We start from the raw sequence: 25,083 nt of genomic DNA, 5'->3' as shown, positions 1-25,083 counted from the left end.
TGTGTATATTTTGGTGCCACGTTCAACTTTGCGCCCTACAAACGTAATACGTGTAACACGCAGGTTTGCTCCGAGCACTTTCTGGGCAACAAGCCACTAGAGCAGAATCCCGCGCCGGTGCTTCGCCTTGGCTATAACAAAAAGGCAAGCCTTTTCGTGTTTTCATTCAGGCAGAGCTCCCGACGGTTAAGCGGAACAGTTGAGTTTGCGGTTAGCGATACTTGCAGCTGGTGCACGGATTGACCATTAAGCGTGAACGACAAGTTGTAGGCCTTGCTGGTGAGCGTTATTGCTAATGAAAGTAAACCGAAGTCTGCTCGTCACGTAGCATGCGTCCACAAAAACTTAAACGACGACTACTCGTCGCCGAAGGTGTTCTTGCAGCGCACCTACCTTTACGAGCTGGTGTTGCAGGTGTCATTCGTAACGAATTCATTTGAGCCTCCTGAGCTCTAAACTGCGTGCGGGCTGTTATGCGGGGCAAAGCGCAAAATATTTCCATTCATATGGCGAGGAAAATAAGGTGCTTAATTATTCTTGTTTTTTGTAAAAAAATTTTGATCGTTCTCACTAGTTTTTTTTTACTGTTTTCTTTTCTAAGGGAGCGCCAACAATCCGATGGCCTCGCACAAGCGAAACAGGTCTGGTACCAGGTAGCTGCAGTTGGTGGGGCTAATTTCTTGGAATGCAGGTGCGGTTGTTGTCTTGTACCAAAGGGGTCCTGATGATGCAGCTTTAAGTAGGGATGGTAATTTTACGTGCCCTGTCATGGTTTGTGCAACTGTACAACACCTGCATCTGTCATGCTCGTCCTGTTATACGGGCTTTGACTGCTCATGTAGTTGAACATTATAACTACTGTAGTACCTCATTTTCCAATAAGTGCAGGTTTAGCATTATATGCTGCTTGTTCGAGTGCTGTAGGCTTTTGTTCTGAATGTTGTACTCTTAAGTGGTTGCACGATACAATTGGCCTGGTGTATTTTCTATTTAATTTTGAGAGGACTTTATATCTTCGCAAAAGTGATGGCGTAGGAAAGAACTACAGCCCTTCTTACGATAACATCTATTTTGTTTTCAGTGTGCAGGTGGTGAAGGGCAGGCGTCTGCTAACCAGGCGGTCAAACGACCTCGCCAGGTAGTTGCCAAGCGCGGCCAACCCAGTAGAGACCATTACAAACAAGACCAAACTGAAAGTGCAGATGACAGTGTTCTGCGTGCTTTAATAATATATGGCACCAACACAGTGCTGTAAATTCCTTCACAGGTTACGTGCCAAAAAGCTCACAGGTGTTCTAGCATATAGCGCGCGGTTTGTACAAACGTAATAGCGTACCTACCCGATGTATTCGCTTCTGCAGTCTGCACAGCACTCAGTGTGTCCATTGTGGAATTGCACGAGGTCTTGAAGTTTGATTGAATCCAGACAGCGAAAATGACAGGTTAGAAAAAACGCGAAACACGCCTTCCGCCCAGCTAAAAAGCCCAAGTTTCGCTTTCGCGCCGGGTCGCATCTCCCGGCGTGGCAGCCCAGGCCTGCTACTTCGTGGCGCTTGGGATAGATGGCGCGACCGGCGCTCATCAATATGGCGGCGCCCTTTGAATTCACGGTGTTCTGGTGTATACAAACTTAGAGAAGGGAAACTGTACCTTCCACAGTGCTACGGAAATAAGCGTAGCGGTGGCGTCGTGAACTAAAGTATGCGACCACAGGTGGCGCTGTACAACAGGAAACGGAAACGGGGTTTTGCACAGTATTGTGGCCGCTTTACCAGGTGTTCTGTGGCTTTACTGGGTTCCTGGCTGCTGCGCCTCGATCGTGCTCCCGCCAGCTTAGTTGGTGTGTGGCAAACGTAGCGCCTACATATATATGTAGGCGCTACGTTTGCCACACAGCAACCAAACTGGCGGGAGCACGATCGAGGCGCAGCAGAATACATGTAGTGCTGAGTAACATCGAGTTAAGGCACACTCTGAACTGACTTTTAAGGGCATCCCGAGCGGTTTTTCGTTTATTATGCCGCCGTTACCCCGAGTAGGGCCGCCGCGCTCCAGCTGTTGCATTTCGTGAAGGGCTACTCACAGAATGCGGTTTCCAGGTGGCACGATGGCCTCGACTAATAAACGCACACGACACCAAAGATTGAGTAAGCCTGAAAATATTTCATTTGCACTTTACAAGTACAACAAAAAGCACACGTCTACGCATCCACACAAACGCGGTTACATAGTCAACAACATAGTCAAGAGATGGCTCATTAATAAGGGTAGCACAAACGCACAAGAAAGACGACCTAAGCTACAAAACGTGCGGTCGGCTGCTAAGTATAATAATTTCCCTGTCACCGCGTGTCACACTTATACAGCATCTTTACAGCACTACCACGCCGGGTATTTGGCGGAAAGAACGCAACAGCTTACGGCCATCAGCTGCCTCTTCCTTACGGGTGTCATAATTATCCTAATCTCCGCATCAACGTCGTGCAAGTCCGCATACAGGTATCTGTATCTGAACCATATGTGCCAGCTTAATACATGTGTAGTGAAATTATGATAACCACTGCGTCTTATCAAACGTGTTGGTTTTGCAACTGCGCATTACAGCTGACGGAACGACATACTGTAAGTGAAGCAGAAGAGAACAAGGACAAAAGGAGGCTACAACACTTGAAGAAGAAATTAAGAATTAGTAAACGTACAGCAAACAAGCGATGACGGAGAACACACAATGATGCATCGGGTGTTCTGTGACATCGGTTTGCGTACTTACGGTGTTATGGAGATCAACGGCATAAAAACGTACCTTCAAGCGTACTCCCTTAACCTCCGCCGCATTCATTATGATAATCAACGCCTAAACAAAATGAGGCACTATTTTTTGCCAAGAGTAGACCTCTTTACGTCTATGTAATGACTCGCAGACGAAACCAGCATGCTTTCGAAAATGTTTTACCGCCGTAGTATTCGAACGCCAACGGCCAGGAAACACATCGATACCAATAGGCTGTCGGCTGTCGGTGGTTAATCAAGTACAAAAACCTTGATGCTATGACTAAAAAGCAGCTTCAACAATCAAATCTTAAAAATATCAACTGTCTATTTGCCTGAGGTAAAAGAGCATCCTTAGACACCTCGATTGTTTATGTCCATGGTTTGTGTAAAGTAAAAAATTCAGCATGTTTAGCGCCCCTCGCAGAAAAAGCACAAATTAAGGTATTCGACCAAATTACAGTAGCTCCACTTACGCGCTTATGCTGAAACACGCCTCGATTGATTTTTCGCCCTCTGTGGCCATTTGTTGAACTTGAGAGTGGCGGGGCCTGGTCGCAGTCTCCGCAGACGCGCCGGCGCCTTGTTAGTGGGTGTGCGCCCGCTGCTGCATTTACGATTGCGGCACCGCGCGCCACTGCGCATGCGCGAGGAGGAAGCACCGTGCGTATAAATGCGTGACGGAGACGATTCATGCAGCGCGCACGACATGGAGGCTAAGGAGAGTCGAGCCGCTGCTAGTCGGCTCAAAAGACTGGAAAACCTGAATTCTTCAGACCCCGAGATTGTCGCTTGGCAGTTGGCCGTCGAGCGTCGAAAGAACGAGCCTGCCAAGGCAAAACGTGCGGTCGAGACACCGGAGCAACGCGAAGAACGCCTAGCGAAAGGACGTGGCCAAGAAGCTCAACGCCGTGCTGTGGCCTCCCAACAACAGCGGCAGGAGCAAGAGGGTGCCACAGACGATCCCAAGACTCGTCGGTGCACTGAACATGCTATGAAACTCGGTGAAAGTGCGAGTGCGTCTACACTCTTCCTCTCGCACCTTGTGAACAATCCGTTTGGACACACTTGTGTACAAGGCCATAGCCGGATAAGCTGAGGTTAGCAAGCAAGGCAAGAGATTAACCAGAGTAACCATACCTTTACGCTACGTGTATCCTGGCATAGCTGAGCTTTGCAGCGAGTTTCCGCGGTCATCGAATGAGATATGTGTTCATGTTTGCTTGTGCGCGCGTCACACCATTATTCGTAATTTATTGCTGTCTATGTTTACAAGTTGATACGGCCGATAAAATTATTATTCTTACTTCGTATAGCTAGCTGTTCTTTAGTATGCTATCGCAATCGATGCCTAGTTTGTCACGCGAAACTGAGACTTTTTTTCTCAAGACAGGCAGACAGTTACCGTCGAAATTAAGTCCAGAAGAAGCGAGAATTAGTGGAAGTGTTCTATATACACAGAGTGGTGCATTACATTAAGGGACATACGTTTATGCGGGGCAAAAGCATACAAAAAAAGAAAAGAAAGAAAAAGGGCCCCTCCCGTGCCGATAGGTATAACGGGATAGCATAAAAAGAAATAAATAAAGAAAAGCAGTGAAGGGGGTAAAGTTACTATCCAGCGCGCCGAAACCAGGGGAACGGACAAGGCATTAAGTGGTGTTCATTTGATTATTATTTGATTGCACACTTTTTACTTGTATTCTGTAAGGGAGTGCGAAATGTGGCTAAGGTGCTCCTTCCTGGGTGCACCGCGCAGGATCAGCAAGGATTCTGAAGTTCACACCCTTTCCGCGGCATAGGGCGTTAAGAAACGCAGGAACGCATTGGTCATACGGACGACTAGGAATGCTTATCAGAGTCATCTGTGCTGAGGAAAATTATATGCTAGACAAGTAGACAAGCCAAAAACATTGCCACGAGTACAAGAGCGTTGGTAACTCGTGGGACAATAGTCTTCCCTGCAGATTGCCGAGAGTGAAGACTTAATGCATTTGTCAAATTCTATTCCAGACTGCAGCAGCGAACGAAAAAACCAGTCAAAAACACAAAGGACAAGAGGAGAGGTTCACACCACAACGACTGGACAACGACAGTCGTTGTGGTGTGAACCTCTCCTCTTGTCCTTTGTGTTTTTGACTGGTTTTTTCGTTCAATTATGTACCAACTGGCCCAGATTTCAACCCTTCTGCAGCAGGGACACAAGGCGAAGAATATAGTCGAAGGGAGCTTGATTAGGAGAATGGTAGCGACATGCCAGTCTTCTCGACTGGCTTGTCACATAAAAAATAACCTTGGTAAGGGCAAGACATTTAATCGGGTGAGGGAAAATGAGTCTGTTGCGATTCAAAGCTTCTAAGCAAGAGTGTTCTAGTGGAGGTGGTGGTATTCATGCCATTTTTTAGCATTTTAGAGAGAGACGACAAGCACGTATGTCTACCCAGCTGCAGAGTCAACGACATTAGTTATTATCATCATGCGCATGCTACATCATCAACGCTTACGCCTCATACAAGGGTTTTGAGGCGCCCCGGAATAGCAAAATGCGCGCACGTCAATTTTGATCACCTGGAGTTCTTTGCCGTGTACCTAAATCTAAGTAAGCGAGCGTTTCTGCGTTTCGCCTCGATCGCAATGCTGTCGCTGTGGACGGAAATCGCACCCGCGACCTCGTGCTCAGCAGCGGAGCACCTAACCGCTGTGCCAGAGCGGCGATGGAAATGACAAAAATACCAAATAAGAAATCGTTTGCCTTACTACAAAACACATGGTCTGGCGCAACAAAACCCCCTTCTTTATTCATGAATAAAATAAGCCTTGGTGAACAAGGGTGGAAGCTTGGGCGAGTTGGAACGAGTTTATAGCGGTGTTTTGCGCAGTGCATGAATGAGTTTAGGAGAAGCACAGGAGAGAAAGAGCGCCGTGCTCTAATCTATTCATGCGCTGCGCGAAACACCGCTATACCTGAGTGAAATACTTTTGGTTGTGGGCATGTCAAGAGGAATGCTTAGCCAAGAGGCCCACGCTTCTATCGTGTAGTCTGCAAGTTGTAATCATCAGGGTAAAAGAAGGAGCTGGAAGTGGCAAACCGCAGTGTCATTTCTGTACCTCAAGTGCACGTTACGTACTTTGTGCGTTGCAGTGCTTTTCTTTTCACAGCGCCAACAAAGTCGACAATCAGCGCACCGCTGATTGTCGACTGGCACCATATTCTACAAGATTTATTTATTTTTATAACTTTGAAAAACGTAATGAGACTACCAAACAACAATCCTGCAATAGTACAAAATTTTTAAACTGACACAGGTATCAGTGCCTATAGGTAATCAATTTGGCACCAGAACTTGCTCAAACTATCATTATACAACACACTTGGCGCACGCGCTTTACATTATGCTTGAGCACCAATTTTACAGCAACTGCGGCACGTACTATGCTCCCCAGAAACAACTTCGGTTCCTATTCGTGTTTCTTACATGTTTCGTGCACTACAGATTTATAAATATACACGAACGTTCAACATATCACTCCTACGTTTGCCTCACAGTAACTTTGCATTCAGCAGCCTTGCTTGTCCCATCATTCACTCCCAGCAGCATTATTTCATAGAGGTAACATGGCGTCTCAAAACCTTTGTTCCTATAATTTGCAATTTGGTAAGTGTGCGCTTCTCTAGAATGGTCGAGAAAACAATATGAAGAGTATAAGTTTTCTCTCAAAAACAACATAACCAAGTTGGGGCAAAATGTGAGTCAAACAGCTAGGGTTTCGCATATACTCTAGTCAAAGAAAGGCAAAACGACAGTTACAAAACAAGCTCGCAATGCCAATATGAACGTACACATCGAAAACATGTTTTGTAGCTCCAAGCACTCATTTCACTTCTTTGTCACCCTGAGGAGCCGTAACCTATTGTCAATGCACTCATGCTACAGTTCTCCACCACCACCCTCAAGTACACAATTGACAAACTGGCAAATCACAAAGGTTGTGTTATTTCATCAATTCATCATATTTTTAAACATGATGGATGTTTTCACAACGCCAATAGACACATTCGATGTAATTGACGGCGATGCTGGAACACTTCCACTGTTCAGTGACAAGAGAATTTGGCAATGTATTGGCTAGCAAAATATCTCCCGGCGCAGCTTAGGGTATCCTGCATGCACACTACTTCCATAGAATCAGACAGATCACAAACAAGGTATATGTGCTATCCTAAAGCACGCCAGAAACCAAACTTTAACAATGATATCAATCCGCAGGGCTATGAGAAAGAACCCCAATTCATCTATATGAAGAGCAGCATTGATCGCAGCAGGTATATGGCGTTGCTCACAGACGTTTGGAGAATTTTAGACGCAACGCACACTTAAACCGCGCCAGCGCTACTCACTTTGCACCAATAAGATTGCCGGCCTACTAAACTTTCTCGTAATATTTAGATAACTATTACAGAAGTCACCATGAAAACTACCGACAAGCCCTCACTGGGATTATAAGCTCTGCAGAAAAGTAACCCTTCTGATACTGCGCAGAAGGCCACAGTAGCTAATTTCGAAGGTACACTGCGAAATGACTGAAACATTACGACAGGCAAAGAGGACGTATGCGACACAGCGGTGACCAGTTCTGGGCGTCTTAACTGCGCTTTACGGGGAGGATTCGTCATTCAACGCTGTACCTGTGCAACAAGAAAGCTACGCCATCCGCTCGTGCCTGCGACCTCGATTAGGTGCCAGTAGCGTGGCCGCGCTCTGCATGGGCGAGCACCGCCAGCGCAGCGCCCAGCGCCGCGTCGCCCTTGCCGCCCAGCTCGAGGGGAATGCCGTAAACGTCGTGGACGGCTTGCTTCAGGCACGCGTTGCGTGTCAAGGCTTTGCCCGTGCCAACGATTCGGCGGACGCCCGCTCGTTCCAGCATCTCGCGGGGCATCATGGCGTGCAGGTTGCGCGCGAGGCCCTGACAGAGGGCCCGCAGCACCGCGCCCAGGCTGAGCGCCGACTGTGGCCCGATTCCGGACACGGACCCGCGGGCGGCCGGCATGTGGCGCTCGCCGAACACCGTCGGTGTCACCACCAGGTCCGGTGAGGGCGGGGTCGTCGCGTCGGCCGACTGGGCGTTGGCTGAGGTGGCGCTCCGTTCGTCCGCTCCAGCCGCGAGAAGCCGTTCCCAGATGGCGCTCTCGGGAATTCCCGTACCTGAGTGATAGTTAGTATCGGGCTAGACTGAAAGAGGGTACCTAGGTTACTGCCCCAGTTTCCAGACAAGAATAATATTACGTTGCAAAAGACGCGAAAATATTTGAAAAAAAAAAATATTTCCACTCGGTGCAGAAGGAAGACCAGCGAAGCTGTGTACCCCTTAATGGCGAACCTCCGCCGCGGGTCTGCCCGGCATTGCACTATCTTCGGGATCGGCCCACATATGGGGAGTGCTTAACGCCTGCTTCATCTTCGTCGCGGGCCGGCCCGCCATTGCCCTATCTCCGGGATCGTACCACGTATGGGGAGTTTTGTGTCTACACACGGAAAAGATCCGGAAACTAACCCTTACCAGCTTCGCTGTAAAACAAAAAGGCAGGACAGGAAAGAGCGCTTTTCTATACTGCAGTTTCTTCATATCGTTATGACTTTCATGCCGCAACGAGTATAGCTGATAATTAATTGATAATTAACGAATTAACACACGCGACAGTGCGATCTGCCCGAACAATGTGCATGCTCATAGTGCCTGTCAACAGTGGAGTCGTTAATAAAGGTCAGACGTGCGCTATAGCTAATAGCTATAGCACAAATCGCCACATGCTGTTTTTCAGTTGTTAACGAATACTTTTTATCCCGGCCACGGCGGCTGCGTTGCGGCGGGGGCGAAATGCGAAAACACCGGTGTACTTAGATTTAGGTGCACGTCAAAGAACCCCAGGTGGTCAGAATTTCCGGAGTCCTCCATTATGGCGTGCGTCATAATCAGAAAGTGGTTTTGGCACGTTAAACCGCAAAATTTAATTTTTAGCGAATATTTTATCTCACCAATTTCGGCTAGTGCAGCTAAAGCTATGGGTCGCGCCAGCCAACCATAAATGAGAAGTAGGATCAGGATATTGAACTGGAACAGAATTGAAAACCGGAAAAAAGAACGTTATTTTCCGTCCAATCGGAACGTAGCGATATTACTCTTTTTTTTTCTGCACTCCGAGGTGAAACTGAAAATAAAGAATAGCGGCTTTCGGTTTTCGTTGGCCATCTTTTCTGTAGCTTTTCATCCTTACATTGCCTGCACTTCAAACTCAACTACACTCTAAAAACTAGGGAGGGTATCGCAGGAGTGAACGGACCTATTTACTCTTCAAAGCGCTGTTTTACTCTCGCAAAATGTAGAGTGGAGTGAAATGCATTGGTCACTCTGTCAGCAAGGAGAAAGTGAAATGTGCTTTTCACTTTGTCCTTCTGAAAGAGAATAGAATGCCCGTTCTACTCTTGGGGCAATAGAGAACAAAACGTAGCGCAAGCTTTTGCTTCGACTGTAGGAGTCTGGCCCCGAACATGGCGATGTATCACTCACGCACGCTGAGCAAAGAACACACTGTTTTACGTCTAAGCGAAAAGGCAGCGACAGTTCAAAGGAACGCGGAGCCAGCGCTCTACTTTTTCACTCGGAGTTGCCTTACCGCGCGCGCGCACGACATCGCGGAAAAGCACAGCATTGGAGAAAGGTGATCCGTCCAGCGAGCTGCAACCAAGGCCATTCAAGGAAGATCGTGCATCAGCCATCTCGCGTCGTCGCGAAAACACGACAGTCGTTCGTCGTCATTCGTTGGACATAACAACAATCTTCCACGTAAGTGAATTCTAACTTAGGTGCACATCTTGCGTATGGGACTTGCTATCGCCAGGCAGTCGTCGCGGCGCTTAGCCGACGCGATTGACAACGGACTAGGCTAGCACCCTGTGCCTCTATGTCAATCGAAAAAACCAGTCGTCGCGATAACTATATGTGATTTGATCACTTGCCGTTACTCATAAGAGCTTTGAAAATCGCAAACGGTGCCTGAACCATGGTATGTTCAATAAGGCCTGAGGCGAGAGAACGCTTAAAATGGTTTGTTCATCATCATCATCATCATCATCATCATCATCAGCCTGGTTACGCCCACTGCAGGGCAAAGGCCTCTCCCATACTTCTCCAACAACCCCGGTCATCTACTAATTGTGGCCATGCCGTGCCTGCAAACTTCTTAATCTCATCCGCCCACCTAACTTTCTGCCGCCCCCTGCTACGCGTCCCTTCCCTTGAGATCCAGTCCGTAACCCTTAATGACCATCGGTTATCTTCCCTCCTCATTACATGTCCTGCCCATGCCCATTTCTTTTTCTTGATTTCAACTAAGATGTCATTAACTCGCGTTTGTTCCCTCACCCAATCTGCTCTTTTCTTATCCCTTAACGTTACACCTATCATTCTTCTTTCCATAGCTCGTTGCGTCGTCCTCAATTTGAGTAGAACCCTTTTCGTAAGCCTCCAGGTTTCTGCCCCGTAGGTGAGTACTGCTAAGACACATCTATTATATACTTTGCTCTTGAGGGATAATGGCAACCTGCTGTTCATTATCTGAGAATGCTTGCCAAATGCACCCCAGCCCATTCTTATTCGTCTGATTATTTCCGTCTCATGATCCGGATCCGCCGTCACTACCTGCCCTAAGTAGATGTATTCCCTTACCACTTCAAGTGCCTCGCTGCCTATTGTAAATTGCTGTTCTCTTCCAAGACTGTTAAGCATTACTTTAGTTTTCTGCAGATTAATTTTTAGACCCACTCTTCTGCTTTGCCTCTCCAGGTTAGTGAGCATGCATTGCAATTGGTCCCCTGAGTTACTAAGCAAGGTAATATCATCAGCGAATCGCAAGTTACTATGGTATTCTCCATTAACTTTTATCCCTAATTCTTCCCAATCCAGCCCTCTGAATACCTCTTGTAAACACGCTGTGAATAGCATTGGAGATATCGTATCTCCCTGCCTGACGCCTTTCTTTATTGGGATTTTGTTGCTTGCTTTATGGAGGACTACGGTGGCTGTGGAGCCGCTATAGATATCTTTCAGTATTTTTATATACGGCTCGTCTACACCCTGATTCCGTAATGCCTCCATGACTGCTGAGGTTTCGACAGAATCAAACGCTTTCTCGTAATCAATGAAAGCTATATATAAGGGTTGGGTATATTCCGCACATTTCTCTATCACCTGATTGATAGTGTGAATATGATCTATTGTTGAGTAGCATTTACGGAATCCTGCCTGGTCCTTTGCTTGACATGGACCAGGCAGGAGTCCGTAAAGGCCCATGATTCCGACTATGCGAAGCGTCCTTAGCATGCGTTTTGTGTGTCTGAATTTATTCACTTTGGCAGTCTACTGTGTACGGAACGCTGTTGAAATAAGGAGTCACATAACAGAAGGCGTCATTTTCCTGGCGGCATTTTTTCGTTATAGATTAGCGGCGCGATTGACCATGTCTTTCGCCCATGGGTAATCTGCGACCACTGAAGTTACGTGCAGCGCCAGTGCTAGTTAGAAACCTTGCCGCAGGCATCCAGCTGCATGCTGGAATAGGTCAGTTGGGCGCGTTATCTTGAACTTACTGAAAAACGCATGAGGAATTCATGTTTTATTCTGAATAAAGTATAAACCCCATATAAGCGACCTTGCGTACGACGGCGACAAGCTATGCGATGGAGAAGGCTGTCGCGTTCGCTCGTCGCCTACAAGTCGTACTCCGTGCGGGCGACGATTTTGGGCGATGTCTTCCCGGTGTTGCCGGTATGAGGGCTTCAAATACGCGTCGAAACTAGCGTGACGCATGCTTTAGTAATTTAAGTGCGTGTATTTTACTGTAAAAAAGCAGCATAAAATATTTCTGAAGGTCCTGCAGTAGGTTATTATTCTTGAATAAAGGGAAAATCAGACATCCACCCGTTCGTAGCAATTGCTACAAAGGAAACACACACGGGTTCCTCGAAAGAAAAGCCTCATAGTTGAAGAAAAATTCGTCCTGGTCCGGAACTCGAACCCGGGACCACCGGCTTTCCGGAGCAGCCGCTCTACCATCTGAGCTAACCAGGCGGCTAGCAGATGACAGGGCGAAGTCGAATTTGTCGACAACACGAAGCAAAGGCAAGAGTTTGACGTAGTAGTTCTGCGGAAACCGGCAAGGTGGAGAGAAGTAATGAATAAAGGGAAAATCAGACATCCACCCGTTCGTAGCAATTGCTACGAACGGGTGGATGTCTGATTCTGATTCACCCGTTCATGTCGATGTCATGTCTGATTTTCCCTTTATTGATTACTTCTCTCCACCTTGCGGGTTTCCGCAGAACTACTACGTCAAACTCTTGCCTTTGCTTCGTGTTGTCGACAAATTCGACTTCGCCCTGCCATCTGCTAGCCGCCTGGTTAGCTCAGATGGTAGAGCGGCTGCTCCGGAAAGGCGGTGGTTCCGGGTTCGAGTCCTAAACCAGGACCAATTTTTATTCAACTATGAGGCTTTTCTTTCGAGGAACCCGTTGGGTTTCCTTTGTAGCAATTGCTACGAACGGGTAGATGTCTGATTTTCCATTTGTTCATTACTTCTCTCCACCTTGCGGGTTTCCGCAGAGCTACTACGTTCTTATTCTTGCACCTATAAAAATTCAATCGTTTGCTGGTTCCGTGCGGCAATCGGTAATATCTGAGTGATGTACATCCAGTTCAGGCTTCGCGCTATTGGCTTGTCGCTCATAGCACTTCCGGGAGATGAACGACGAATTCTAGATTTCCAGAACCGAGCGATCTGTTCAAGCGACGACCCGTTTTGTCGCTCGTCAATGTCGCGCACAATATCGCTCTCGTGGGGTTTAGCCCTAAGACTGAACTGTTTTTGCTAATGTAATAAAATGGTGTGATTATATGCCTGATCTTATGTCTTGTGTTGCAGTTTTCGAGCACGGTGCGAATCTTAAAGGTTGCTTATGTGTACGAACTCTGTGAATTGTCAAGCAGCGAGTTATGCATCGGCATCGAATATAACGGCTGCTGTGTGGAATTACAAGTGCGGGGGTGTTTTGCATAGGCTAACTGTTTTGGACATGCCTCTGCATTTGCTAATATGAGTTGGCGCTTCAGAGTTATGTCATATGAACAGCTAAATCACCCTTCCTCTGGAGTTACAAGCGTAATGTGTGCACTTTGCTACGGCGTGGAAGATCATAAGTGTTAAATCTTTTAATATATTTAGTGGAGAAATAAAGTATCAAAATAAAACGTTGCTTTAATTTCGTTTCGACCAAGAGTTGGTCTAATAAACTAATAACTGTGGTTTAACTGCAACTTTTACCTTCAATAATCTAAAATGCTAGATTTCAAACTGCAGCTGCAGTCGAGTCTGTCAGAAATGAACTCCATTGCGCAACTCATGAATGAAAATAATTTCGTGCCTTTTAGTACGCTTAGATGCAGGCCGCAGTGAACTGTTTCTTGTTAGTATTGAAATGTGGGCAAGCTTGCCATAACAAGCCGTGTTGCCTCTTCTTATACGCGCATCCAGTCATATCCATTGAACTGGAGCACTATATTTTCATCGCTACTGAGCATCATGTTTGCGGATATCCTCAAATATGGCTTGAGCAGCGGCACAACCAGAAATGGTACGGGGGGGAGGGGGGGCACACTGGGCACGTGATCAGGGTGTGTCACAAGTGGTGTTTGCGACACACCAGACTAATGACACCCTTATGACATCTGACAATGAACAATATTCTATTTACAGTGAACTCTCACTTGAGTGAGCTTCAAGGGACCGGAGGAAATAGTTCACTTAAAGGGCCCCTGAAACGGTTCGGACAAATTTTGTAGACGCGTAGGGTACAGCTTAAGTAGAACATTCGCACCACAATTTAAGTGAGGCGTTACGTATTAATGGAGCTACAAGCGATTAGAAGTTACCCTCCTCCCCAGCCATGCTTTTCCTCCTCAACTCGTTCGCCGAGCGAGCGGGGCTAAGCTCCGCCTTCACTGGTCCTGCGTCACGATGCGACGTCACATCGTCAACTTCCGGTTGTTTTGAAGCCCGCCCCCGCCCGCGCGAAACCTCTCCGCTAGCCGCTTGGCTGTCGACCCCAAGCAAGAGCTATCGGAGCAGCGTGCGTTGCGAGCATTCTGTCGTAGAGCCGAACGTGCCTGGTATTCCGTTAGCCACAGGCAAGCTGGTCATATCGGCAAATGACTGGAGGCATAAACTCAAGCTGATGAAGGAACTTTGGCACAGACGTACGTGAGCGGCCTGATCGGTCTGCACGGTCCAGACACTTGTTGGCGCAGCGCTTAACCAGACAAACAAAGCGCTAATATTGCTCTAGCCAAGTGTAAAACATTTTAAACATTTATAAAAACAACGTGCTGATGATTACACTCCTGCGAAAAATACGCACGAGCAGCAAAAAAGAATAGGCTTCGTTGCTGCTACTGTGTTGATTGAGCTCTATGCCACCAGGTGGCTGCACCATGCAGACCATTCACCTTTGCCCTTCTGCTCATCTCGGCTCATCCCGTTACGGCACAGTCAAGCTGCCAGACCCTGTCCCCTTGCGCTTACGTTTGCCCTAATACGGGACTCGCGAAACGCTAGTGCGTTAGTAATCTTCCGGTGTAAAGTGACGGCCATAAACGTACAAATCCTGGCGCCGATCGGATAGCGGCAGTCCGATGCGCAGCAGCCAGTTCGCTCGTACGCTGCCCTGCAGAGGGACACGATGTCACAGCTTGACATATTGCCAGTCGCTACGTTTGCAGTCCACAAGGCAACTAAGTCGAATCATAGTGCTCGCGAAAAGACTGAGACCAACTCTGACCGCGGAGCTCTCGTCAAAATGGAGTACGTTGTAACACAAGCAGACGACACTTGCTGTGTGCCGGAAGTGCTTAAGTATACTGAAAAATTGTTCTTGTGCATTCTCTTTCTGCTACTTTCTCTTTATAAAAACAAATTAACTAACATTCCAACTATTACGAGGATCATTTGTTTACCATAAAGTTGGAAAAATTATCGATCACGCGCCCTGGTCAGCCAATCGGATAGCTCGGCCCACTGACGTCATATGGTTTATTTCGGTCATATGGGTAGGGGCGGCTTAAAATTCCGCCGAGCAGTGCGCTGCGATCGGCAGCGATGTGCATTTTTAAAACCTTATAATAAATTACACGCTTTACGCAGAGCACTTAGATGTGTCAATTAATGATCAGAAGGACCTACTCTAACGACTCAATACGTTTGTAGAAAATCGTCAAAAGCGTTTCAGGGTCCCTTTAACTGAAAGTTCACTAAACTGAATATTCACTAGACCAACATGAGACATGGCATGCAGAGTCAAAAGTTTGACGTGCAATTCATGGAGCAAAAGACATGGCATCCATAGTGTTAGGAATGTGTGAAATGGAATTAGTACATATCAACACGCACAAGGTTCATAGCAGTTATAATGCTGCCTTTCTCACTTAGAAAAAAATCTGTAATCTTCTTCTGCACTTGTACTTTTAATGCACAGGAAGTAACAAAACTGTCCAAAGAGTCAATGTTTTTGTACAATTCTTCTGGCACAGCTTGCTGTTGAGACAGTCTCAACAGCAAACCGGAGTCAACAGTCAGCTCAACAGTCAGCTAGAGATATAGGGCTTCAAACTGGCTCGGCAGTTGCCTCTTCTTCGTCGCACTCTTCTTCTTCAGGACGAACATTGGAAACAATCTCCAGATTCTCCAGAAAATCACACACCACGTGCTTTGTCGTGTGATAGATCCCCGCTTTGCTCTGGCGGCGTTGTAAGCGCCAGCGATGTTACCTTGTTCATGGCCTCCGAGATTACATGATTGCTCGTTTTGAACGGGCGATCTCGGAGGCCATGCCTCGTTGCCGTTCGTATTCCGCGCCGCCGCTTTGCCCCAAGGGCGCTGTAGCGCCAGCGACGTTACATTGCGGCTGGAGCGGCGGTTTGATGAGGGCGGGCATCGGTTGCGCCTGCAGTGCAGGGCGCAAAACTTCGTTAAACTGAAATATTGATTGTTCCGAAATTCGTTTAAGTGAAACATTTTTGCATAGAATCTATACGAAAACTGCCGGGGATTTTTAAAAAGTTCGTTATTCTGAAATATTCGATAAATCGACGTTCGTACAACTGAGAGTTTACTGTACTAGTAGGACTATTGTAACATTGGTGCTGAACGAGGATGATCTGTTGATCATTCTGTAATGAAGAAGAAGAGCACAAGAACAAGGCCAGCCAGATCGTCTCTTCCATGCCTGCTGCGCAACCAGTGGGCCAGCCCGATCGCCAGTGCTTGGCACGAGTGTGAGCCGTTCAGGCAACCAGCTGTTCCTGTTCTGCGTCGCCTGCCTCCTCGGTTACGAAGAGACGCTACCCTCGGAACTGTTCAGTGCACCCATTACAATTGGTGGAGGTGCGGGGTAAACTCAAGAACATCTACACCCTGGAACTAATTGCGTCCGGTACAGGCACTTGTGTATTTTCGGGTCCCCTGTCCTTTAGTCCCAGCCCTAGGTCACGCAGTACTTGTCTGCCCGTTCTTGTCCGTTATTGTCTTGCCCGTTTTTGTCCGGTGCCAAAAAATATGAACCCTGAGTTCCACAAAGAGCGGCGGGCGGCGAGGGCCAAGGCGCTCATCGATCTCCATGCCAAAGACAGGGGTGCCGTGTTTGTGGACGCGGCAGAGTATCCACATGACAGAAAGGCATTCGTCGCTGCAGTCGTCGGGGCATCTACAGGTGCAACGAGAACAGCGGCGAGTGTGCGGACTCGGGGGCGCATCAAGCCGAGGAGGTGGCCATTGCTTTGGCCATCGCCGACCCCGAGTGCACGACTGTGCTCTGTGATTCTAGGACGGCAGTGAAACAATGGCTGTGGCTTAGCTAAGGTTAAGCCCAGGATGCGAAGCATACTAGCCTTATTTTAACGCGACAGCGTTAAGGAGCTCGTGTCGCAGAAAAGCCGGTGTCGTCGGCGTCGGCTCAGGCGTGCGGCGCTTGCTCAGGCGCACATTTCGTTGTCGCGCCGAACGCTGCGTTGCTCGACGCTCACCGCGTCCGATGCGGGGCGCGTAGTCACTGCGCCGTAGCAAAGCCACCTAGAAACAGTCTCTGTAGCACGCCGCAACCTTCGCTTCTCATTCCAACGAGCAGCTCTGTCTCCAGGAGGCATCTCACCTCGTGAGTGTCTAACAGAGGCAAGCGCAGCTGCTTATATACCGCCGCGACGCCGCGAGCGACGGTGCGAGTTGGAGCCCCGTTTCTCCTCTGTCGTGACGTCACGGCGTCACGTGGTATTGAAGGCGACACCGCCGCGCCTGAGGAGCTGGGTTGAGCTCTAGTAGTATGCTTCGCATAAAATTACGCCAGAGCAAGGGTGTGTGGTGAAGCCGCGCGTGCGTTGCGTGTGGTCAATCTCGCGAGTGAAAGTCGGTGTGTGGTGATAAAGTGGTTTCCGGCCCACATGGGCAGTGATGTGTCGGCTCGCGGCAACGCCAACCACAACGAGACGGCGAACGCGGCGGCGCGAGGACTAACCAACCGTGCCGCTGCTACTACAGCCGACCCATCGTGGTGGTGAGAAACCAAGGACAAAATGACTTCCTACAATGAAATGGTGAAATGGTACCGATTAGAGCGAAGGACTATGCCGCCACCTCATCCTGGCTTGACCCGTAAGGGGGCGGTTTCATACCGACAACTTCAAACGGGGTCGTTATTCACCCCGGTGCTGATGAGGCACGTGTGTCCAAGTGTTTATGAAAGTGATCTGTGTTGTGTGTGCCGAAAGGAAAGAGCCACTGCAGCTCACATCCTTTGGGACTGTGCTAAGAATCCGCATGAAGCTGCAACAATTACAACGATCCCGCCGCGGCTCGAGGCTGCAACGAGATGCTATGACCAAGATGTACAAACCCAGGCCGTCCAGCAGATCTCGGCGGCCCTCGAAAGGCAACGACAGAGCGACACCGGAGGGAGGCTGCCACCCCAAAAGAGCGGCAGGCGCGGACGACGAAAGGGAATAGTGCGGCCGCGGCCGAAGTAGAGGCGCCACACGCCGCGACGACGTCATGGCCGCGTCACGGTAACGCCTCCCTAACAGGGGAAGGCTAACCGTTCTGCAGGCGTTCACAACAAAGTTTCGTCTCTCACTCACTCACCCTGGAACTCCGATCTCGGACTCTGCCTCCCGTCATGCCTGACTCTCCCCAGCCGACGCCGCCGCCACCCCCCGTTGCCTGCTCTGGCGCTGTCCCGCAACGCCATACAGCGGTTTTCAGCGGTACGGATGAACAGGACGTCAATGACTGGTTCGCCACGTACGAACGGGTGAGCTTGCACAATCGATGGGACGATACTGCCAAGTTAAATGCCGTCATATTCTACCTTCCGGGAGTGGCTCACCTGTGGTTTAAAAATCACGAAGCCGACTTTCAGTCCTGGTCTGCGTTAAAGACCAGTTTCGCTGCAGTTTTCGGTCGCCCTGCCGTCCACAAGTTGCCCGCCGAGCAGCAGATACGAGAGCGAGCGCAACAACCCGGTGAAACATTCACCTGTTATATTGAAGAGGTTCTCGACCTATGCAAACGAGTGGATGCGTCTATGCCCGAAAATGACAAATTGAAGCACATATTGAAGGGCATTGCGGATGATATTTTCCAAATGTTGATCGCCAAGAGCCCGCGCACCGTAGCAGAGCTCATAAACTTGTGCCAAAGCTACGATGAGTTGAGAAGGCAGCGCGAGTTGACTAGGCGCCACTCAGTGGCTGACGAGGCCCTCTCTTCCATGACAGCCTTCTCTGATCGTTCCTCCTTGCTCACACAAATCCAAGCTTTCGTGCGGGAGGAAGTTGTACGTCAGCTTTCTCTGGTACGCTTCGCTGAGCTACAGCAGCCGCTGCCACAACAGCCTCCTACACAGCTCGCTCCTACGCTCCGGCGGGTTATTGAAGACCAAGTTGCTGAGGCTCTACCAATGCAGCATCAGCAGTACCCTGCCGCCGCGCCACTTACTTACGCATCCGTCGCCGCGCAGCCCCCTTGTCAACCACTCGTTGCGCTACATCCTCGGCCGCCACCACCCGTTCATAGTCCCGTTCATCGACCTGCTCCTGCCTTTACTAATCCTTGGCGCACGCAAGACAACAGGCCCATATGTTATGCCTGCGGTATTCCCGGCCACGTTGCACGACTCTGCCGCCACCGCATGCTGCACTCTGATGAGTTTGTGCAGTCGCCTCCCTACGCCAACGTGCAGCCTTTCCACGACACTTATTTTAGTCGGCAGTCGAACAGGCCAGCAGCCGAGCGCCCGGTCCTTACACGTCGTTCGCCTTCCCCGCGTCGCCGCTCGTTGTCCCCCATGCGTCGGCGCCCTTCACCCACGCAAGAGGAAAACTAAGCGCCGCAGTTCAGGAGGCAAGAATTGCGACGCCATCAATCTTTACAAGTCCTCCATTGTCGCCTTCGAACCTTGTCGATCTTACTGTTGACGGCGTCCCTACCGTTGTGCTAATTGATCCTGGAGCAGCCGTGTCTGTCCTAAACGAACGCCTCTCTCGTGCTTTACGAAAAGTTACGACGCCATTTTCTGGGTTTTCTCTTTGCACAGAAAGCGCCCAGCCAGTTCAGCCTTCAGCAGCATGCACAGCTAGAGTTGTCATTCAGGGCATTCTCTATATTGTGGAGTTTGTGGTTCTCCAGTCCTGTTCTCACGACATGATACTTGGGTGGGACTTTCTTTCGCGAAATAACGCCGTCATCAATTGTGCACGTGCTGAAGTCGAATTATCGCCTCTGTGTGACGTGCCCCTCGTCGGCGCCACTTCTCTTCCCGCTAAGCTAGTTCTTGGAGAAGACATCGCCATACCGCCGTACTCGTCTGCCGTTGTTCGCGTCTTGTGTGGCGCTGTCTCTGAAGGCGCTCTCCTCTTCACTTCTTCAGAACTCTTCATGACCCGCAAAGACGTTCCCCTGCCTTTCGCCGCGCTTGACATTTCAGCCGGTTTCAGCGCCATCGTTGTCTGCAATCCGCTTCTTACAGCCCTGATGGCTCTTCGCGGCGAAGCACTTGGCCATGTTCAGCCTATTGATGGCATGTTTATAACCGACGTGCCGGATGCTTCGTATGCAGAGCTCACCGACTTCTGTGCACTTTCCACTTCTGCTACGCCATCACCTGAGTTATTCACACCTTTCATTGCCGATGACCTTACTTCCCAGCAGCGCTCCCAGCTTCTTCACCTGCTTGCCCAGTTCCGCTCTTCTTTTTATGTCGCTCAGCCTACTCTGTGTCGCTCGTCAAGCGTCAGCCACCACATCGACACTGGCTCCAACGCGCCATTGCGGCAGCGCCGGTACCGCGTATCCGCCAACGAGCGTCAGGTGATCAGTGAGCACGTGGACGACATGCTTCAGCGTCGTCCACGAAGAGAAGAATTTAGCGCTTTGCAAGCTATCCAGAGCGTCGTCAATGCGCGGTAGAGGGTAGACGTCCTTGCGCGTTATCTTATTGAGACGGCGATAATCGACGCAGAACCGAATGGAACCATCTTTTTTTGTGACGAGAACCACCGGTGATGCCCACCGGTGATGCTTTTTTCTTTAAATATAAAAATTTAAGTTAGTTTAGCAGTTGACTGTTGCAGTCATTTAGATGTTTCGCATGTATTTCAGTAGGAAGATTAAGAGCTAAGATTTTCTTTTAGTGCCGTGACCTTATTAGTTAACTGTCTTGATGTTGTTTTACACCATGTCCTCGTTTTGACTTTTGCGCACGATATTTTTTCAGACACCCGCTTCATATAACGCAAGAAGGCAGCTGCAAGGACACAAGGATGCCAAAGAGCCAGCCCAGCGCGACTCCACGTAGTGCAGAGGAGCGAACGCCAAACAATCGAAATACATTGCCAGGATATTTGGACGAGAAAACTAGAATGTGGGTATATTGGTTGTGCCATTTCACTAAAGGTGCGATCTTGTACGCGTTCCAAAATGGAACGGAGGCGGTTCGTTCTTTACGTCACGAAATAGGCGGTATGTTCCGTTCCGTTCGTCCGATAGCAGACGGCAAGGAATGATTGATAGCAGATATCACGCCGCAATTGACGTCATGGCGTTCGGCACGGTTCAAATTGACAAATCGTATTTGGCTTGGTGGAACGAACCGCCTCCGTTCTATTTTGGAACGCGTACAAGATCGCACCCTAAATGTCAACAAAACTTTCAAAATACAGTATGTCACACCAAGATCAAAATTCTCACATGCTTTAGGCAGTCATCTTAACATGGCATACTTATGCAATGTCTCTGATGGGAAATTCAAGATCAAGTATGCTCTCTGGAGGCAAACACATAGGGGCAAGTGTCATTGAAAACTTAGAGATGCGTTTTAAAAAAGCTGATTAGTTTTGTGAGAAATGACTGCTTTTTGTCTTGCCTCTCAAAGATATATGCATGTGATTAAAAAATAGTGATACAATGAAATTGCATATTTGCTTAGTGACATAATACATACTTGCAATGAGCAGGGTGCCTCTGTTCACTATAAAAAGTAACAGCTCATGCTTGGTTAGGTGCTTACATAATTTAACAGCACGTGAATGCAAGGGTGCAAATACAAACCACTGTCATTCTGTATTTTAAATACTGACATGAAGTAGACATATTTTCATGTCTGCCCTTTGATCAATTTCTTACACCTAATTTTATAAGTATGGCTTCCTCTTTGACTTCCTCTTAGGTTCCAGAAAGGGGAAGCTTTGGGGGCAGAGTATCCCACGTTTAAGAAGTCGTCATCATTTACTTGCATGCTCACGAAACCATTAGTAAGATCTTGATGAGCGCTAGTTGGTTCCTACTTAGAACTGAGGTTAAACAACGCGAAAAAGACAAGGAAAGGACACAAGGAAACAAATACCACAGACAAGCGCTGACTGCCAACTGGAAGTCTTTTTGAAGTTCACCAGACATATATACCTTTTTTGAGCATAAGCATGCGCACACCAGTCGCAAGAACATTTGCAAATCAGCAACATTATGATCTTTCATCCAAAAATGCTATTTCTTTTCCCGACAGGGCAAAAGAGGGAGTGCTTACACATCTATCTCCTTCGTTTCTAATGTGATAAGCCTCTACTATTTCCCTTTCCCTCTTACCTTTTACTTTCTGTATGATTTTTTTTTTCAAATATGGGGGTAATAACCTAAAGAATGGCTATGAGAGTCATTTAGCTGGACACTGTAACAAGTGTCACTGCACCCCCATATTTGAAAAGACAAAATTCATAGGAAGAGGCAAGAGGGAAAGGGAAATAGTAGAGGCTTATCACATTAGAAAGGAGGGAGATAAATGTGTAAGCACGCCCTATCTTGCCTTGTCGGGGAAAAAAAATAACATTTTTGGATGAAAGATTATGCTCATTTTTAGGTGTTTTTGCGACTGGTGTGCGCATGGGCATAAATGCCCGGTGAATTTCAAATAAACATCCAGTTGGCAGTCAGCGCTTGTCTTCGGTATTTATTTCCTTGTGTCCTTGTCTTTTTCGCGCTGTTTAACCTCAGTTCCACGAAACCAGTTTATTAAAACCGCTTGTGCTTCCCGAAGTGAAAGCAGGGAGCAATTAAGGCCTTTAACTGTGTACACCGTGGTGTGCACCTTACATCTTTTTTAGAAGCCACAGAATCACTTGCAATTGAAAATTATTTTTAAAACGTAAAACTGCGGTTTCTGCTGTGAAATAGTCATTAGATAGCTTCTGGAAGGTATTTGATATTTTGATTAGGGTGACTCAATCTTCTTGCCTACCAAGTATGCAGTGGAGGCAGAAATGTGTTCAATGCAAAGAACTGAGAACATCTGAGTGGAACACATGTTCATCCATTGGCGGATGTGAACATATAGTGTTAATCAAGCAAAAGTGTCTTAATTTGATGGCTTCTGCAGTCATAACTTTTATAAGGCAAAATAAAATAAAGCATTCTTACCCATGGTAAATTTCCGGACTTAAGATAGAGTGCACAGTGAGGCAATGTATTAATCTTCCTAACACATATGTGCTTGTTTTGAGACAAATATAAGATTTTGCGAAGCGCGATAATTTTTCTTCAGCGCATTTTAGCCACTTCAGTAGGAAAAAAGCTTTGGTTTCAAGTAGTTCGTCCATTGTGCAAGTATGCATTGCCGCATTTAAAATCCACGTACATGGAAGGGATATGTGAAACAGGATGGTGCCTTTCCCAATTGATTATTTGCTTCTTTGTTTGTCTTTTTCGTGCAGTTCCCTGCCTGTACTTATGCTTATGTCGCCTTTGAGGCAACATATTCATCACATCTCATTTTGGTTCACATCTGAAGCTATGGTATGCTTTAGTTAGATTGCATTTTCAACTTGTCACAATAATCGACCATGAAATTATGCAAGCTGCACCTCAGAAATACAGCATTCTTACCGTAATGGGAATGAAAAGCTACCATATATGAGAAGAAATTTGATGCGCAAGATTTTAATGCCAATGCTCCTTGCAGTTCTATACTCATGTGCTGCACACTAGATAATATTGTACATTTAATTTATTTATGAGAAAGTAACGGAACAATCCTAACAGCACCAGGAAACTACTTTCGCGATGAGGCCAACCGAATAAGAAATGTGATACGCCTTTGTACCGCCTTGAGACCGGGCAGAGTATTGCAGCAGAACCACGACAAGACACTCTTAGTAACAATGGGGTGCAGCCCATACATCAATAACTTTATGTGAAATATAAGCAAAGCTAGGTAGACCTGCGGCCTCACATGAGAATATACAACACATTTCTAAATGCATTGTACTCTCAGTCAGGAACTCCCATACGCTGTACAGGACATTATCAAATGAGCTGCTGAATAGGATATGGCACACAAAAAAAGTTTCTTGAACAATTTATCTGCGTTACCAGCCCCATGCTTAGCAGCTCATCTGGTAACCTCTGCCATATAAGTGCATTCATTTTGTGCCAGAAATGTGTTTGCTGGAACGTAATGTCGCGCATATTTCTCTTCGATCATAGTGTCAACACTTTGTAAGTTTGCACACGTTTGTTCTATGTTTAACTTTAACATTGTATATTTTTGAGAAGGTGGAGCCAATTAACAATAAAGGATATCTATACACAGTAAAACTGATGAAACCTTGGAGAATATACTTATGTTTATATTTATACTTATACTTGTTTACATTTATATACAAGATGTGTTGTAAAGTTCGTGGGCATCATTGCAATCTCATTTTATGTGTTTGTCAGTATGTTTCTCAAGTTATTATTCAGTTTGTCTTGTGACTGATCAATGAAGATTCTGACCTTTTAGGAAAGAAAATGTTTCATTTGAGTAACTCGGCCACTACAGATTACATCCAGTTCATCAAGCATAGGCTCAGGAGCCGCTTATGAAGGAATAAAATATTCTGCACATGTAAGTATTGCGAATCCCTTCTTACGTGACCAGGGCACTACATCGTGCTTTCACACTATTGGGAAGAGTACTAGCACCCTCTTCTGGAATACAAGCACTCTGTTTGGGGGAGTAGAAATACTCGGCTTGAAGGAGTAGAAGTACTCGGTTTCGAGGAGTAGAAGCACTCAGTCTGGAGGAGTACTACTACCCTTGTGTGGAGAGTATTAGCACTCTGCGGAATAGTACTAGCACTCGCTTGCGGTGGAGTAATAAAACTCTGCCAGGAGGAGTTATTCTACTCTCTCTCAAAAAGGGTCGATCTACTCTTTAAAGGACAGTGAAATATGGGGCAAGCAGATAGACCCTCAAAGAGAGTGCCCGGAACTCCCTCTGTTTTTAGAGTGTATGCTACGACATTTTAATTAAACACCCTCTTCCCGCGATTTTAGAAGTATCAGCACCGTAATTACGGTTTTCGACGTATCGTGTCGGGGTGCATAGATCTGCTCTAAGCTGCACGCAAATAAAGAATTGTAAAACCACTAGCGCATTATCTTAAACAAGCTCTAAACAATCATGTCCACCTCAAATAAGCACTTAAATCGGAGGAAGTTAAGATAAAATCTTAATTGGCAGCTATGTGCCCCCGTCGCATTTGTGTCAACCGCTTCACTATAGCTATCACAAGTGAAAGTATCACGGGGCAAACATATCACTACTTTCTGGCTTCAGTCGTTGCGAACACTACACTGTAGTTCAAAAAAAGCACACCACATTATATACTGGCATGATTTTGCTGTCC

The 25,083-nt window shown here is 47.4% G+C and overlaps 1 protein-coding gene across 2 annotated transcripts in view; it reads right to left on the bottom strand.

Moving 5' to 3' along the window:
• Positions 1 to 6,530: 6,530 nt before the first annotated feature.
• The window catches only part of LOC139055847 (sedoheptulokinase-like), a 290,860-nt gene continuing 272,307 nt past the window's right edge, over positions 6,531 to 25,083 (bottom strand). For both annotated transcript variants that reach the window (XM_070533405.1, XM_070533404.1), the window contains one exon: positions 6,531 to 7,973. In XM_070533405.1, the coding sequence (XP_070389506.1) occupies positions 7,504 to 7,973 (470 nt within the window). In that variant the 3' untranslated portion in view covers positions 6,531 to 7,503. The remainder of the gene's footprint in view (positions 7,974 to 25,083) is intronic.

Source organism: Dermacentor albipictus, chromosome 2 (assembly GCF_038994185.2).
Source record: "Dermacentor albipictus isolate Rhodes 1998 colony chromosome 2, USDA_Dalb.pri_finalv2, whole genome shotgun sequence".
NCBI lineage: Eukaryota > Metazoa > Arthropoda > Arachnida > Ixodida > Ixodidae > Dermacentor > Dermacentor albipictus.
This window is presented reverse-complemented; position numbering and strand designations above follow the sequence as displayed.